This window comes from Argopecten irradians, chromosome 8 (assembly GCF_041381155.1).
Source record: "Argopecten irradians isolate NY chromosome 8, Ai_NY, whole genome shotgun sequence".
Taxonomy (NCBI): Eukaryota; Metazoa; Mollusca; class Bivalvia; order Pectinida; family Pectinidae; genus Argopecten; species Argopecten irradians.
In genome coordinates, this window is record NC_091141.1 from 21,004,347 (window position 1) to 21,023,045 (window position 18,699).

The 18,699-nt window shown below is 37.3% G+C and overlaps 1 protein-coding gene across 5 annotated transcripts in view; it reads right to left on the reverse strand.

Moving 5' to 3' along the window:
* Nucleotides 1-18,699, reverse strand: part of LOC138329645 (myoneurin-like) — a 101,905-nt gene that overhangs the window by 30,778 nt on the left and 52,428 nt on the right. The window contains exons 5-6 of one of the 5 annotated variants that reach the window (XM_069276775.1): nucleotides 11,545-11,664; nucleotides 9,323-10,559 (exon numbers count right to left, since the gene is read on the reverse strand). The exons of 3 other annotated variants lie outside the window; for them this stretch is intronic. In XM_069276775.1, coding sequence (XP_069132876.1) covers nucleotides 9,589-10,559; nucleotides 11,545-11,664 — 1,091 coding nt within the window. In that variant the 3' untranslated portion in view covers nucleotides 9,323-9,588. Of the gene's footprint in view, nucleotides 1-3,990; nucleotides 5,457-9,322; nucleotides 10,560-11,544; nucleotides 11,665-18,699 lie in introns of those variants that run through there. One more of the 5 variants, XM_069276799.1, reaches the window with a different exon arrangement.

Sequence of the window (18,699 nt, forward strand, 5' to 3'; positions counted from 1 at the left end):
TAGGTCCCGATACTCATACAAATTCTGGTGTTTTATGTGTAACCTCAACATCTATATATTGTTATAGGTCCCGATACTCATACAAATTCTGATGTTTTATATGTCACCTCAACATCCATACATTGTTATAGGTCCTGATACTCATACAAATTCTCGTGTTTTATGTTATAGGTCCTGATACTCATACAATTTCCGGTGTTTTATGTGTCACCTCAACATCCATACATTGTTATAGGTCCCGATACTCATACAAATTCTGATGTTTTATGTGTCACCTCAACATCCATACATTGTTATAGGTCCCGATACTCATACAAATTCTGGTGTTTTATGTGTCACCTCAACATCCATACATTGTTATAGGTCCTGATACTCATACAAATTCTGGTGTTTTATGTGTCACATCAATATCAATACATTGTTATAGGTCCGGATACTCATACAAATTCTGGTGTTTTATGTGTAACCTCAACATCTATACATTGTTATAGGTCCGGATACTCATACAAATTCTGGTGTTTTATGTTATAGGTCCCGATACTCATACAAATTCTCGTGTTTTATGTTATAGGTCCCGATACTCATACAAATTCAGGTGTTTTATGAGTCACCTCAACATTTATACATTGTTATAGGTCCGGATACTCATACAAATTCTGGTGTTTTATGTTATAGGTCCCGATACTCATACAAATTCTGGTGTTTTATGTTATAGGTCCCGATACTCATACAAATTCAGGTGTTTTATGTGTCACCTCAACATTTATACATTGTTATAGGTCCCGATACTCATACAAATTCTGGTGTTTTATGTGTCACATCAACATCCATACATTGTTATAGGTCCTGATACTCATACAAATTCTGGTGTTTTATGTGTCACCTCAACATCTCTACATTGTTATAGGCCCTGATACTCATACAAATTCTGGTGTTTTATGTGTCACCTCAACATCTCTACATTGTTATAGGTCCTGATACTCATACAAATTCTGGTGTTTTATGTGTCAACTCAACATCTATATATTGTTATAGGTCCTGATACTCATACAAATTCTGGTGTTTTATGTGTCACCTCAACATCTCTACATTGTTATAGGTCCTGATACTCATACAAATTCTGGTGTTTTATGTGTCAACTCAACATCTATATATTGTTATAGGTCCTGATACTCATACAAATTCTGGTGTTTTATGTGTCAACTCAACATCTATATATTGTTATAGGTCCTGATACTCATACAAATTCCGGTGTTTTATGTGTCACCTCAACATCCATACATTGTTATAGGTCCTGATACTCATACAAATTCTGGTGTTTTATGTGTCACCTCAACATCCATACATTGTTATAGGTCCTGATACTCATACAAATTCTGGTGTTTTATGTGTCACCTCAACATCTATATATTGTTATAGGTCCTGATACTCATACAAATTCTGGTGTTTTATGTGTCACCTCAATATTGTTTTAGGTCCCGATACTCATACAATTTCCGGTGTTTTATGTGTCACCTCAACATCCATACATTGTTATAGGTCCCGATACTCATACAAATTCTGGTGTTTTATGTGTCACATCAATATCTCTACATTGTTATAGGTCCCGATACTCATACAAATTCAGGTGTTTTATGTGTCACCTCAACATCTATATATTGTTATAGGTCCTGATACTCATACAAATTCTGGTGTTTTATGTGTCACCTCAACATTGTTATAGGTCCCGATACTCATACAAATTCTGGTGTTTTATGTGTCACCTCAACATCTATACATTGTTATAGGTCCCGATACTCATACAAATTCTGGTGTTTTATGTGTCACCTCAACATCTCTACATTGTTATAGGTCCTGATACTCATACAAATTCTGGTGTTTTATGTGTCACCTCAACATCTATACATTGTTATAGGTCCCGATACTCATACAAATTCTGGTGTTTTATGTGTAACCTCAACATGTCTACATTGTTATAGGTTCCGATACTCATACAAATTCTGGTGTTTTATGTTATAGGTCCCAATACTCATACAAATTCTGGTGTTTTATGTGTCACCTCAATATCTCTACATTGTTATAGGTCCCGATACTCATACAAATTCTGGTGTTTTATGTGTCACCTCAACATCTCTACATTGTTATAGGTCCCGATACTCATACAAATTCTGGTGTTTTATGTGTCACCTCAACATCTATATATTGTTATAGGTCCCGATACTCATACAAATTCTGGTGTTTTATGTGTCACCTCAACATCTCTACATTGTTATAGGTCCTGATACTCATACAAATTCTGGTGTTTTATGTGTCACCTCAACATCTCTACATTGTTATAGGTCCTGATACTCATACAAATTCTGGTGTTTTATGTGTCACCTCAACATTGTTATAGGTCCCGATACTCATACAAATTCTGGTGTTTTATGTGTCACCTCAACATCTCTACATTGTTATAGGTCCTGATACTCATACAATTTCCGGTGTTTTATGTGTAACCTCAACATCTCTACATTGTTATAGGTCCTGATACTCATACAATTTCCGGTGTTTTATGTGTAACCTCAACATCTCTACATTGTTATAGTTTCCGATACTCATATAAATTCTGGTGTTTTATGTTATAGGTCCCAATACTCATACAAATTCTGGTGTTTTATGTTATACGTCGCGATACTCATACAAATTCTGATGTTTTATGTGTCACCTCAACATCCATACATTGTTATAGGTCCTGATACTCATACAATTTCCGGTGTTTTATGTGTAACCTCAACATCTCTACATTGTTATAGGTCCGGATACTCATACAATTTCCGGTGTTTTATGTGTAACCTCAACATCTCTACATTGTTATAGTTTCCGATACTCATATAAATTCTGGTGTTTTATGTTATAGGTCCCAATACTCATACAAATTCTGGTGTTTTATGTTATAGGTCCCAATACTCATATAAATTCTGGTGTTTTATGTTAAAGGTCCCAATACTCATATAAATTCTGGTGTTTTATGTTATAGGTCCCGATACTCATATAAATTCTGGTGTTTTATGTTATAGGTCCTGATACTCATACAAATTCTGGTGTTTTATGTTATAGGTCCCAATACTCATACAAATTCTGGTGTATCATCAATGTAACACAAAAGGACACAAGATATGGACTTCGTTTATAGATATGTCACTTATAGACAAGCATCCTTCATAAACAAATGTTTCTTATAAACAGGTGTCCTTTATAGACAAGTATCCATAATAGACAGGTCTCCATTATAAACAAATGTCCTTTATAGACTATTGTTCCTTATAAACAGGTGTCCTTTATAGACAAGTATCTATAATAGATAGGTCTCCATTATAGACAAATGTCCTTTATAGACTATTGTTCCTTATAAATAGGTGTCCTTTATATACAGGTGTCCTTTAAAGATAGGTCTCCATTATAGACAGGTGTCCTTTATAGATAGGTCTCCATTATAAACAAATGTCCTTTATAGATAGGTCTCCATTATAGACAAGTGTCCTTTATAGACTATTGTTCCTTATAAACAGGTGTCCTTTATAGACAAGTATCCACGATAGATAGGTGTCCATTATAGACAAATGTCCTTTATAGTCTATTGTTCCTTATAAATAGGTGTCCTTTATAGACAAGTATCCATAATAGATAGGTCTCCATTATAGACAAATGTCCTTTATAGACTATTGTTCCTTATAAATAGGTGTCCTTGATATACAGGTGTCCTTTAAAGATAGGTCTCCATTATAGACAGGTGTCCTTTATATACAGGTGTCCTTTAAAGATAGGTCTCCATTATAGACAGGTGTCCTTTATAGGTAGGTCTCCATTATAGACAGGTGTCCTTTATAGGTAGGTCTCCATCATAGACAAATGCCCTTTATATGGTGGTCCAACCTCCTTGGTATCCATTAATGGTATCAGGTACCAAGTATTTCCTGATTTTATTGATTTGATTAAAACACAGAAATCTTTGAGTTTTAATTGATTTTTAATAAAGAAACTATTTACAAACTTAAAATGGTTACACTTTATAGTTTGTGCCCATATACATATGTACTCTCAAGCTGAAACAGAGATGAGGTCAGGTATTCAAAGTTATTTGGTAAGAGAGCTCAAGCTCAGCCTTCAGCAACCTAATTCTATGTCTTTGTACTTTGTACTATGTCCAAGTATGAACTATGACTACTTTGTCCAGGTACTATGATAAGACAATACATCACACAAGCTGTCGAGCTGACTAAAGATGTCAGTTCAGCGATGTCCATTTGTTTAACACTCATCTGTTTGGTTTTGTAGATACTTTGGCAGCAATAGGCCTATCAAACTACACACCCGATACAGTTTTTATTATCACATATTATCACCAGTAGAAGTCCTCCTTGGTTCCACAGGTAAGCAATATCAGTAACTATGCTAAAAAAATTTATTTAAAATTAACTTATTTACATGTAAACTAAGTTAAAATGAACATGCGGAACTTGTAAAAATTCTTGGATATGAACTGTGTTATTGGTCCCACATTTCTCACTTTATGTTAAAGCATACTTAACCCAGAATTTGGATTATTTCAGTTTTACATGGCCCACTGACTTTCAGTTGATAAAGCTTGAACATACTTAAAACCACATTTTTTTTCAGTGATGAACTAAAATATCAATGTAAACTGCAGTCATTGATCAGTGAATAAAATAAACCAGTGTAAAATATCACCAGTTAAGAAGTCATTTCCTCCGTGGTTCCACATGTGAACAATATCAGTAACTATGTTAAAAATTGTATTTACAATTAAATCATTTACAATTAAAACTATATTAAAATGAACATGCAGAGCTTGTGAAACTTGTAAAAAATTCTTGAACATGAACTGGGTTGTTGGTCCCATATTCCTAACTTTATATCAAAGCACACTTAACCCAGAATTTGGATTATTTAAGTTTACATGGTCCACTGACTTTCAGTTGATAAAGCTTGAATGTACTTATAACCATATATTTTTTGGTGATGAACTAAAATATCAATGTAAACTGCAGTCATTGATCAGTGAATAAAATAAACTTCAGAACTACAATTGGCCAGGTAGCCTATGAGAGTGAAGTATAAATAATGATCCGGAGAAGTTTTCACAGTGTCTGGCGTGACTCCATGGTATTAGTTCGGAGAAACCTTCACATAGTGTCGGCCGTAATTTCGACTTGTGGATTTCTTGTCCAGCATCTCCGGCTCTTTACCACAATACAATAAACGGTTGTCAACAACGCTGAACTCGTGCCTACACCTCTGGAAATGACGGATTGCATTCCTCTGCTCCTGCGTTCTATCCTTGACTGGGACTCGGAATGTTCCCATCATCAGTTGGAGAATGGTATTGTATTTCTCTGTGGACAATGGACGTGGCTTCTTAGCCTTGTAGGCTTGGGCCATCTCATCAGTTTCATCTGGATGGAAAGAAAGAAAATAATGGCCATTTAGATGATGTAAGTGGTTTGTAAATCACAATGTCATCCTATAGATATACGTAGACAACTGGCCTATAGATAAACGTAGACAACAGAGGACCCAGCTGGAGTAAACTGGTGGTGACTCTCATACAAAGCTCATGATGTTCTCGCTGAAATACCTGCTTGACAATCTGACAACTTTGTATTTCTTGGTATCAAATATGCATGTATTAATATTCAATAATTAGGTTGTATATATATAGGCGTATGTAACTGTCGTCTAAGTAGCCTCCAATGATGACCTTGTGGCATTTGCATTAGTCCAAGTAACCTTCACATTAGCCTAAATGACCAATATAATTTGACCTTGTCAAGTCTATACGAAAAATAAACATTCAATCATCATAAAAAACCTTTTTAATCTATAAAGACAAAGATATAAAAATGTTTCATATAATGGATGTGATGAATCACTGTCATTTTTTCTCAAGAGCAATTTTACAAAGAAAATAAAATCAAAATCGAAGGTCATATTTAGAGGTTAAGATCATAGTTAGAGGTCAAGGTTATATTTAGAAGTCAAGTGTGAATGTTATCAAACTCTCAATTGGTTATTAGAATCAAAACTTAAATTCAATATTTAGCTTGAAAATGTTTATTACAAAAAAACTCATACATATTCAAATAAAATGTGCAGGTATATGAATATTACAACAGTTTAAACAATAGACAATGTAAACTGGTCATTTCAGTTACAGCAGTTATATAATGTATTATATACCATAACATAAAGCAGACAATATCTAGCTGTAATACACACAAATGTATCACCATGGAATTTATGTTGTCGAGTTCCAATCACTGATTGATGTTTAGTCACAGGATCCTGACAGTCTGATATAAATATAAACAAGGGAGACAACTAGCTCTATGTCATGTCATAGCCACGTCACAAAAACAGTTGACCTGGGATAAGACTCGCCCAGTTTCACGAACATTCCTTAATTTTTAGGAATTCCTTAACTTATAATTTCTCCATTGGAAAGTATTATAGATTTTAGGGAAGCCTCCTTAACCTAACATTGTTTCCTCAACTTCTGTAATGCTTTCCTTTGGGGAATTTGAATCTAACGAATTCCTAATTAGTTACGGAATTCTTGTTGAACTGGGCCCTGGAGCCATACAAACGTGACATGAGAGTGGGGAGGGGACTATTTGAGAATGGTATAGGGACTCGATGATAATGGGGTGGGGACAATTTGAGGACAGTATTGTAACTCAATGATAATGGGGGGGGGACTCAATGACATTGGGTGGGGACTATTTGAGGACAGTATAGTAACTCAATGATAATGGGGGTGGGGGGACTCAATGACAATAGGGATTGGGGACTATTTGGGTCAGTATAGTAACTCAATGATAATGGGGGTGGGGGGACTCAATGGCAATAGGATGGGGACTATTTGAGGACAGTATAGTAACTCAATGATAATGGGGGTGGGGGGACTCAATGACATTGGGGTGGGGACTATTTGAGAATAGTATAGGGACTCAATGGCAATAGGATGGGGACTATTTGAGGACAGTATAGTAACTCAATGATAATGGGGGTGGGGGGACTCAATGACAATAGGATGGGGACTATTTGAGGACAGTATAGTAACTCAATGATAATGGGGTTGGGGGGACTCAATGACAATAGGATGGGGACTATTTGAGGACAGTATAGCAACTCAATGATAATGGGGGTGGGGGGACCCAATGACATTGGGGATGGGGACTATTTGAGGACAGTATAGACAGTATAGACATGGTGGGGACTATTTGATGAAGTATAGAACTCAATGGGGGTGGGGGGACTCAATGACATTGGGGTGGGGACTATTTGAGAACGGTATAGGGACTCAATGGCAATAGGATGGGGACTATTTGAGGACAGTATAGTAACTCAATGATAATGGGGGTCGGGGGACTCAATGACAATGGGGGATAGGGACTATTTGAGAATGGTTTAGGGACTCAATGGCAATGGGGAGTGACTATTTTAGAACAGTAAAGGAACTCAAAGTTGGGGAACAATGGGCGAGGACTAAGACACAACAGAGGTATTTGGACTAAATTAGTCTAGGACAGGGACTTATTGGGGATGTGAGACTAATTCAGTATGGATTGGGACCTATTTACGACAGAGAATTGGTTTCAAAGACATGGGGCTCATTCAGATGTTTGGGTAATTTCTTATCAACAATTACAGTCATGATCAGTCTATAACAAACTCAATGTTAACTAAACTCATATGATTACACTGTCATGAACGACATGATGTAAGTCTCTGGCCAGTAAAGCACCACAAAATAATTGGAAATCCTATTACAATATCCAGCACAGCACCATAGATATAACCTACTCGGACCATAATAAACAGAGCACTAGAGAGTAAACAGTGTATATATCTCATAACTCAATGTTTCAATAGAGAATATACAGTGTATATAACCCATAACTCAATGTTTCAATAAACAAAGTCATGTCCGACTATTACTGACAGTTCAAACTAAACTCCTAATGTACTATCCAGACCTTAAGTCATAAAGCTTTTGAAATAAAACCTACTTACTTAGTTGATTTAACTAGATTTTGAGTCGACAAACTTACAAACTGTACAAACTCAAACTTTTACAAGTTAGTGAACTCAAACCTTGAGTCACCAAGTCAACTAACTCAAACTTGAAGTCAACTAACCCAACTTTCACTTAGCAAATCACTACCTTAAACTTGAAGTCCTCCGGTTAACTTACTCAAACCTGGAGTTATGGAGTAACTGCTAAAATCTTAGCCATTACACTCACCAAGAAAGTCTAACGATTCTGGAGTTGACAAACAGTGATAGGTAAGTCAACTATCTCTAACTGAAGTTATGAATTGGAGTTGACAAACAGTGATAAGTAAGTCAACTATCTCTAACCGAAGTTATCAAGTAACAAACTCAAACCTGGTGTCACCCAGATAACTAAGTCAACCTTGAGTCAGCAAGTCAATTAGTCAACCTTGGTAACCTTGAGTTATCAAGTCAATTAGTCAACCTTGGGTCAGCAAGTCAATTAGTCAACCTTGGTAACCTTGAGTTACCAAGTCAATTAGTCAACCTTGGGTCAGCAAGTCAATTAGTCAACCTTGAGTCAGCAAGTCAATTAGTCAACCTTGAGTCAGCAAGTCAATTAGTCAACCTTGGGTCAGCAAGTCAATTAGTCAACCTTGAGTCAGCAAGTCAATTAGTCAACCTTGGGTCAGCAAGTCAATTAGTCAACCTTGAGTCAGCAAGTCAATTAGTCAACCTTGAGTCAGCAAGTCAATTAGTCAACCTTGAGTAAACAACAAAATAATTCAAATCTTAAGTAACTAAATCAATTATGTCAAACTAGTAAGGCAATTAACCTCTGTCTATTTATTACACTTTACTGAATTATCATCATGTTCACTCCTAAACACAGTTTGTTCTTATAAAATTTCAAAATCTGGCTAAAAGGGGATAAACATATAACTGACCCATGTTTCAGAATCAAAATTTTACAACCAAATCCCACTGAATTATGACAATATTATCCTTGCAAAAAAAAGTAACAAAATACAATACAAGTCTATGGAATCATGTACAACTACAGTTCCTGAACAATTTATCAGTAATGTTTGTATACTGTAGATCTAGGTAACATACTGTATACATAATACACTGATTTTTACTTATGAACCAGGATTGACTAGAAATAAAGTGACCGAGAGTTTTAAACTCTACATTATATTCTGGTAAAATTAATCTTTATATAGTAAAACACGATCAAAGAGGACAGCACAAAGACCAGGTGTCACATCACATACATTTATAAAGCTTATCATACATAGCTGCAACAGATTTACATGGAATTGTTCTTGCAAGGTGTCAATAGGTTTCAATTTCCAGAGGTCAAAGTTTATAACCTTAAGTGTTTATTTGGTTTAAGATCTAGAGGTCAAAGGTTGTAACCTTGGGTGACTCTGTTTGGTACATAACCTGTAGTAGAGGTCAAAAGTTCACTGACCAGTTTTACTCTATATGGTTTATGATCCATACCGGAGGTAAAAGGTCGGGACCTCATATTGTATCAGTTTGGTACATGATTTTGTGTATAAGACCTGAGTTAGCGTGGAGATCATCAGTGTTAGATTTGGAGTATGCTGGAAGTGACTTGATAGATTTATTACGAGGGTCCATGCCCATGGTTGTCTCGACACAGTATCCCTTCCTCTCGAGGAGGTCCGCTATTGTCACACGGATGCTACTGTTAGTGTAGGTGCGACTGAGACAGGCATCCTCTGCCATCTTTGACATAAGACACGCCAGAACTCCATGTCCTACAGGTGACTCATACCACACCATGTCGTTAGGATGCACATGCCCTTTAGGTCGCTGGAAGAATGCGTCTTTATTAGGATTGCGTTTGGACAAGTATTTTTCCATGCTCCGTACGGGACACATAGGGTTACCAACAATCTCATACATACGACCGTCCCAATTCCAGTACTGCATTTCCATACATGACCTTGCCCTCTGAATTTTTATGCTGTGATTGAGCCGATAATACTTCCTGCCTTTCTCGTCGGCCTCTAAGATAAAGGAATCCTGTGTGAGGCCCCTGAGGGCCGATTGACCCCCACACCCGAGGTGTAAGGTCAGGTCATACCAAACCTTCCTAAAGAGACCTAGGGGCGTATCCAGGTTTAGACACCCTGACGATATCAGTAGAGACACATCGGAGGCTGTCATGGGGATTTTCATCGGAGCCTTTGGTTTGACAGTGGTGTCCGACAGACTCTCCCGTAAGTTATCCAGGAGATTGTTGGAAGGCTGGAACACATTGGAGTGTTTGATGTGTGCCTTCCATTCCGGTGTAAGATTGGAGAGGTAGCGCATGATGCTGTTACGGACGTCGGTCAGGGTGCTCACATGGTACATCTCACCCCGCTTGGACTTGGCCTCCAGATAGAATTTGGAGAGACAGTCATTGAGCTGTGATGGAGGGAAGGCTTCAAAGTCTACGGACAGGTTTAGGCCCACCAGGAACCCTACAATCAAACAAGTCTAGCATCAGTACCAGCACATCGTGTCGGACTGTACAAACATAACACATTACTCTACCTCCTAACTATTATAACATTCTGTAAATTGTCAGTAATGCTATATATGGGCAACAGATTTGACGACAGTAACTTGAAGCAATTTGTTTTTCCGATACATCAAGAAAGGGTAAAATTCATAATGGTATGGAATGAGCAAAACGCCTATTATCTTGTGTATGTTTAAAATTTGATAAAAACTTTTATAAAAACATTTTTAATAATTTTAGACCAATCTAATGATTATTAAAGAATAAAATATTGATCAAATAAATCTTTCACTTGCATGTCTATTATATTGATTGTAGGGATACAATTGTTGATTTCTTCTATGAATGAATCCATGTTTTTTTAATGAGTTTTACAATGAAAACTATCACTAAATTTCCTCACGGCAAAAACTGTAGGTTCACAGTGTTTTTTAGTACAAGACACCAGCTTTTATAACATATGATACTGGTGTATCCATGGCAACAAATTATTGATTTTAAGCACTCAAAACCTGCAATACCCTGGTAACAGTAACTTGGCAACCAACACTTGCGTGAAGTTATTTTTAATGCTTTCAAAAATTGTCACAATAGAATTGTTCTCAAAATATTGTTTGTAATAGGTGCTTACTGCAGCTGAATAAACATTTTGTCAGTAAATCATGTCCGATAAGACTTTGGTCTGATTCTAGATTTTTTCTTTCTTCTTTGCCCCCTCAATTTTGAGTTTTGCAATTAAGATTCCAGAACAAGACTGTTCACTTTCATATTAGATTTCAAAATGGTGGAGTTTTTGGTATTGATGAGCATTTTCATTAAATTGCAATGGACAAGTTTTAATGTGAAAGATTTGAGTTTTAATGTTTTAACTCATATTTATCAGTTGATGACACATCACCAACTATTTGAATTAACAACATGGAAGGGTTTGAGATCGTACCCACCTCTGAACAGTTTAAGTGCCCACTGGACTGTCTGAACGTCACCAGTATCCACGTACACATAGTTAGGTGCCGCGTCCTGTCTTAGGGGGGAAGTTTGGTCCTCGGAACAGCCGGAAGTGCCTGTCAATGGCGACGACTAAAGGTGAATGACTGCGTCACTATAGCGACATAATGACTAAATCTACGGTATATGTATATATATATATATATATATCATGCACATGGAAATCATTAGGTTGTGTAAACCATGCCCAGAAAGAGGCTGTTCTTTACTTTTCATGGTTGACATGGAAACAAGTTGTTTTGGTTTACCATTGTTGCTTTGTACACAGTATTCAGAATTCCTATTGGCAAAGAGATGCAAAAGCATGAACCATTAAAGCTTAGGGATGCTACACTGAAGAAAACAGTAACTTTCTGTTCATCAGAAGATTTTCAACACCAGAAATAATAACTCTCTGTTCATCGAATGATGTTAAGTATAGGAAATAACAACTTCCTATTTCCAAAGAGATGGCAAAATGACAAAAACAACATCTTCCTGTTTCCCAAGAAATGGCAAAATATCAAAAATAAAAACTTCCTATTGCCCAAAAGAAGGCAAAATGTGGAAAACTACTTCCTGTTTCCCAAAAGAAGGCAAGAAGAGGAAAATGGCAACTTCTTGTTTCTCAAGACAAAATGAAAACAAAAATTTCGCAGATTTCAATTTAAATGTTTTTCAAACTAATTGTTGGAAGATATCAATTTATGCAGATAAATTTTCACAATCTAATATTGATTGCTAAAATAAATCGCTCACAAAAGAAAACTGGTTAACATGTAGCTCCTCTCCACAAGTCTTGCTTCTATTGCTTAAGTATAAAATATATTATTCTTTAATCTCTACTGACAGTCAACAATCAGGTACTGTCTTTATAATTACTAAAGGTTATTCTATATCAAAATTTTCTTCATATTCATATTTTTGTTTTCATTGAAATATGTTATAAAAGTTCTACTTTATTATGCATGCATGACCCCCTTTTGGAGCCCCTTTGAGTTGATAACTATATGCGTTGTGACCTTTTGACCTTTGTACAAGGTACAGCTGGTCTGGAGAGGCAGCTTTGCCTGCCTACAGCTACCACTACAGCTATGCCACCTAATGTCTACCTAGACAGCAGACACAGCATGGCCTACATAGCCAGATCATACATTATTGACAACGCCATGCAGACACAGGCCTGGCCATGTATCTAGACAGTCTAGTACACATGGCTGAACATCAGGCACTGCTTCATACTACTTTGTCTACAGTATTCTGTAACTATGTTGTACCTGTACACAGGTGAATTTAGTCATTACATATCCTACAATAGAGTATCGTGACAAGATGTCTAATAACATACAAAATGACTTGTGTTTGTTTCGTAACTGATAATGGCATGGTTACTTGGTGACATACATATGTACTGAACCCTGTGGACTTGCAATAAAAAAGTGTACATATTTTTTTTTACATATTTTGCCTAAATTTACAAACAACACAATAATCTACCAATCAACAGAAATATCTAAGGTTAATAGATGCCTATAGATACTTTATATCAACTACCATGCTCTAGACGTGATATATAGCCATACAAAAAAAACCACTTGTTTAAACGTGGTCTTAACATTGTGTTTCTCACATCCTGTTGATGTTATATTGTTACATTGTATGTCTGCATTTGTCTGAATAAATATAGCCTAAAGATCATCACAACATTACCAGAGAATTATAGGGTTTATTTTACATGTTGTACACTGACGTAGTAGCCTGTAGATATCTGTATGGCCAGGAGATATGGATTTGGTGTTTATCTCTGCCAACTAGAGAGAGGAGATAAATGGTTGGTAGCTGTAATACACAGTCTCACAATCCATTACTAATATAACTCAGTGTGTATGGCTGAGTACACACTAGAGAAATACAGGGCTCTTGTACTGCCACAATGTGTACAGAAATCCAAGTCCTCCGCCAGGCTAATTTATTCATACTTTACATGATGATACAGCCGCCATTTTATGATCAATATGGTTACCATAAAATGATGTTATAGCGACCACACACAGAATCGTACTATGCTCTGCCAGTTGAATGGCTACATCAATCCACTCCTTTTACACCACATCTTTTGTTGATTTCAACTGAGCAAATATTTAGGACTTGTTTAAGTTCAGAAATACATGTACTCAAAAGGTCGTAGGGTCAGGATTTGCTTGGTCTTGTTTTCATATATCTTTATAAGTAAGTATCAAAGCTGTGTAGATGTATCAATCTTCCTGTGTAAGTAAGGTCAACCAAAGGTCACAGATGTAATACAGCTCCAGCTTTCTTTTCACATGTTCAAACAAGCTTTTAAGAGGGTAACTTTCCATTCAGGTTTTCTATAGATGTTCTGTTTATATATTGATAGCTTCGGTTTCAATAAATTGTAATATTATATTCCCGTTAGTTTCCCTGTAATTGCCCCCATGGTTCCCCCTTTGGTGGCCCCATGGTTCCCCCTGTCATGTGAGCCTGACAGGCTTAACCTGGGGTTTCCATGGTTACCCTTAGATAATGCTGAACTCTGTCAGGCTTGTGGATGGATCATTGATTTTATGCCTAGTGTTCCTAGTGAGCTGAGTGTGAGCTGTTATTAGAGATACAGGCTGTACTAGTACCAGCATGCAGGTTTATACACAGGGCTGGCTCACTGGCACACAGCCACAACACATCAGTAATACAATGGCAGCTGTCACACAGCCACAACATATAGCTACCACTCACAACAATGGTCCCCTTCATACAGCTCCACCAACACACTTATCAATATTGCCTGTATGTATATATTCTGCTGGCTGCAAGGAAAATTATTGAGTATCAAATGACCTTTTTGTTGTGATATATGTAATGGTGCTACAAATCAAATGTTTAGAAATATTGAGTGATTTTATTACAAAATCCTGGTAAATAGGTGTATTTACCAGGATGTAATGGACAAATGTGATAACATTACTGATGTAAACATGGTTTTGCCTTACTGTGACCTTAGTTAAGTTATGTTACTGTTACGTTGATTAAGTTTTGTCTGCCTTACTGTGACCTTGGTTAAGTTTTGTCTGCCTTACTGTGAACTTGGTTAAGTTTTGTCTGTGTTACTGTGACCTTGGTTAAGTTATGTTACTGTTACGTTGATTAAGTTTTGTCTGCTTTACTTTGACCTGGGTTAAGTTTTGTCTGTCTTACTGTGACCTTGGTTAAGTTTTGTCTGCCTTACTGTGACCTTGGTTAAGTTTTGTCTGCCTTACTGTGACCTTGGTTAAGTTTTGTCTGCCTTACTGTGACCTTGGTTAAGTTTTGTCTGCCTTACTGTGACCTTGGTTAAGTTTTGTCTGCCTTACTGTGACCTTGGTTAAGTTTTGTCTGTCTTACTGTGACCTTGGTTAAGTTTTGTCTGCCTTACTGTGAACTTGGTTAAGTTATGTTACTGTTACATTGATTAAGTTTTGTCTGCCTTACTGTGACCTTGGTTAAGTTTTGTCTGCCTTACTGTGACTTTGGTTAAGTTTTGTCTGTGTTACTGTGACCTTGGTTAAGTTTTGTTCTGTGTTACTGTGAACTTGGTTAAGTTTTGTCTGCCTAACTGTAAACTTGGTTAAGTTTTTGTCTGCCTTACTGTGACCTTTGGTTAAGTTTTGTCTGTGTTACTGTGACCTTGGTTAAGTTTTGTCTGTGTTACTGTGAACTTGGTTAAGTTTTGTCTGCCTAACTGTAACTGGTAAGTTTGGTTAAGTTAAGTTTTGTCTGCCTTACTGTGACCTTGGTTAATTTTGTCTGCCTTACTTGACTTGGTTAAGTTTTGTCTGCCTTACTGTGAACTTGGTTAAGTTTTGTCTGCCTTACTGTGACTTGGTTAAGTTTTGTCTGCCTTACTGTGACCTTGGTTAAGTTTTGTCTGCCTTACTGTGACCTTGGTTAAGTTTTGTCTGCCTTACTGTGACCTTGGTTAAGTTTTGTCTGCCTTACTGTGACTTGGTTAAGTTTTGTCTGCCTTACTGTGAACTTGGTTAAGTTTTGTCTGCCTTACTGTGAACTTGGTTAAGTTTTGTCTGCCTTACTGTGACCTTGGTTAAGTTTTGTCTGCCTTACTGTGACCTTGGTTAAGTTTTGTCTGTCTTACTGTGACCTTGGTTAAGTTTTGTCTGTCTTACTGTGACTTTGGTTAAGTTTTGTCTGCTTTACTTTGACCTGGGTTAAGTTTTGTCTGTCTTACTGTGACTTTGGTTAAGTTTTGTCTGCTTTACTTTGACCTTGGTTAAGTTTTGTCTGTCTTACTGTAACGTTGATTAAGTTTTGTCTGCTTTACTTTGACCTGGGTTAAGTTTTGTCTGCCTTACTTTGACCTGGGTTAAGTTTTGTCTGTGTTACTGTGACCTTGGTTAAGTTTTGTCTGCCTTACTGTGACCTTGGTTAAGTTTTGTCTGCCTTACTGTGACCTTGGTTAAGTTTTGTCTGCCTTACTGTGACCTTGGTTAAGTTTTGTCTGTGTTACTGTGAACTTGGTTAAGTTTTGTCTGCCTAACTGTAAACTTGGTTAAGTTTTGTCTGCCTTACTGTGACCTTGGTTAAGTTTTGTCTGCCTTACTTTGACCTTGGTTAATTTTGTCTGCCTTACTGTGACTTTGGTTAAGTTTTGTCTGCCTTACTGTGAACTTGGTTAAGTTTTGTCTGCCTTACTGTGACTTTGGTTAAGTTTTGTCTGTCTTACTGTGACCTTGGTTAAGTTTTGTTTGCCTTACTGTGACCTTGGTTAAGTTTTGTCTGTCTTACTGTGACCTTGGTTAATTTTGTCTGTCTTACTTTGACCTTAGTTAAGTTATGTTACTGTTACGTTGATTATTGTTTGTTTGGTTTTACGTCCTATTAACAGCCAGGGTCATGTAAGGACGTGCCAGGTTTGTTGGTGGAGGAAAGCCGGAGTACCCGGAGAAAAACCACCAGTCAGCGGTCAGTACCTGGCAACTGCCCCACATGGGATTCGAACCCGCATCCCAGAGTTGGAGGGCTTGTGGTAATATGTCGGGACATCTTAACCACTCGGCCACCGCAGCCCCCTTACGTTGATTAAGTTTTGTTTGCCTTACCTTGACCTTGGTTAAGTTTTGTCTGCCTCACTTTGACCTTAGTTAAGTTATGTTACTGTTACGTTGATTGCCTTAATTTGACCTTGGTTAAGTTTTGTCTGCCTTACTGTGATGTCTGTCTTACTGTGACTTTGGTTAAGTTTTGTCTGTCTTACTGTGACCTTGGTTAAGTTTTATCTGCCTTACTGTGACTTTGGTTAAGTTTTGTCTGTGTTACTGTGACCTTGGTTATGTTTTGTCTGCCTTACTGTGACCTTGGTTAAGTTTTGTCTGTGTTACTGTGACCTTGGTTAAGTTTTGTCTGTGTTACTGTGACCTTGGTTAAGTTTTGTCTGTATTACTGTGACCTTGGTTAAGTTTTGTCTGTCTTACTGTGACCTTGGTTAAGTTTTGTCTGCCTTACTGTGACTTTGGTTAAGTTTTGTCTGCCTTACTGTGACCTTGGTTAAGTTTTGTCTGCCTTACTGTGACCTTGGTTAAGTTTTGTCTGCCTTACTGTGACCTTGGTTAAGTTTTGTCTGCCTTACTGTGACCTTGGTTAAGTTTTGTCTGCCTTACTGTGACCTTGGTTAAGTTTTGTCTGTATTACTGTGACCTTGGTTAAGTTTTGTTATGTTTTGTCTGTCTTACTCTGTGACCTTGGTTAAGTTTTTTTGTTTGACCTTGGTTAACTGTGACCTTGGTTAAGTTTTTTTGCCTTACTGTGACCTTGGTTAAGTTTTGTCTGCTTACTGTGACCTTGGTTATTTTTTTTGTTGCCTTACTGTGACCTTGGTTAAGTTTTGTCTGCCTTACTGTGACCTTGGTTAAGTTTTGTCTGTGTTACTGTGACCTTGGTTAAGTTTTGTCTGCCTTACTTTGACCTTGGTTAAATTTTGTCTGCCTTACTGTGACTTTGGTTAAGTTTTGTCTGTCTTACTGTGACTTTTGGTTAAGTTTTGTCTGTCTTACTGTGACCTTGGTTAAGTTATGTTACTGTTACGTTGATTATTGTTTGTTTGGTTTTACATCCTATTAACAGCCAGGGTCATGTAAGGACGTGCCAGGTTTGTTGGTGGAGGAAAGCCGGAGTACCCGGAGAAAAACCACCAGTCAGCGGTCAGTACCTGGCAACTGCCCCACATGGGATTCGAACCCGCATCCCAGAGGTGGAGGGCTTGTGGTAATATGTCGGGACATCTTAACCACTCGGCCACCGCAGCCCCCTTACGTTGATTAAGTTTTGTTTGCCTTACCTTGACCTTGGTTAAGTTTTGTCTGCCTCACTTTGACCTTAGTTAAGTTATGTTACTGTTACGTTGATTGCCTTAATTTGACCTTGGTTAAGTTTTGTCTGCCTTACTGTGATGTCTGTCTTACTGTGACTTTGGTTAAGTTTTGTCTGTCTTACTGTGACCTTGGTTAAGTTTTGTCTACCTTACTGTGACCTTGGTTAAGTTTTGTCTGTCTTACTGTGACCTTGGTTAAGTTTGGTCTGCTTTACTGTGACCTTGGTTAAGTGTCATCTGTCTTACTGTGACCTTGGTTAAGTTTTGTCTGCCTTACTGTGACCTTGGTTAAGTTTTGTCTGTCTTACTGTGACCTTGGTTAAGTTTTGTCTGTCTTACTGTGACCTTGGTTAAGTTTTGTCTGTCTTACTGTGACCTTGGTTAAGTTTTGTCTGTCTTACTGTGACCTTGGTTAAGTTTTGTCTGCCTTACTGTGACTTTGGTTAAGTTTTGTCTGTCTTACTGTGACTTTGGTTAAGTTTTGTCTGTCTTACTGTGACCTTGGTTAAGTTTTGTCTGTCTTACTGTGACCTTGGTTAAGTTTTGTCTGCCTTACTGTGACTTTGGTTAAGTTTTGTCTGTCTTACTGTGACCTTGGTTAAGTTTTGTCTACCTTACTGTGACCTTGGTTAAGTTTTGTCTGCCTTACTGTGACCTTGGTTAAGTTTTGTCTGTGTTACTGTGACCTTGGTTAAGTTTTGTCTGTGTTACTGTGACCTTGGTTACGTTTTGT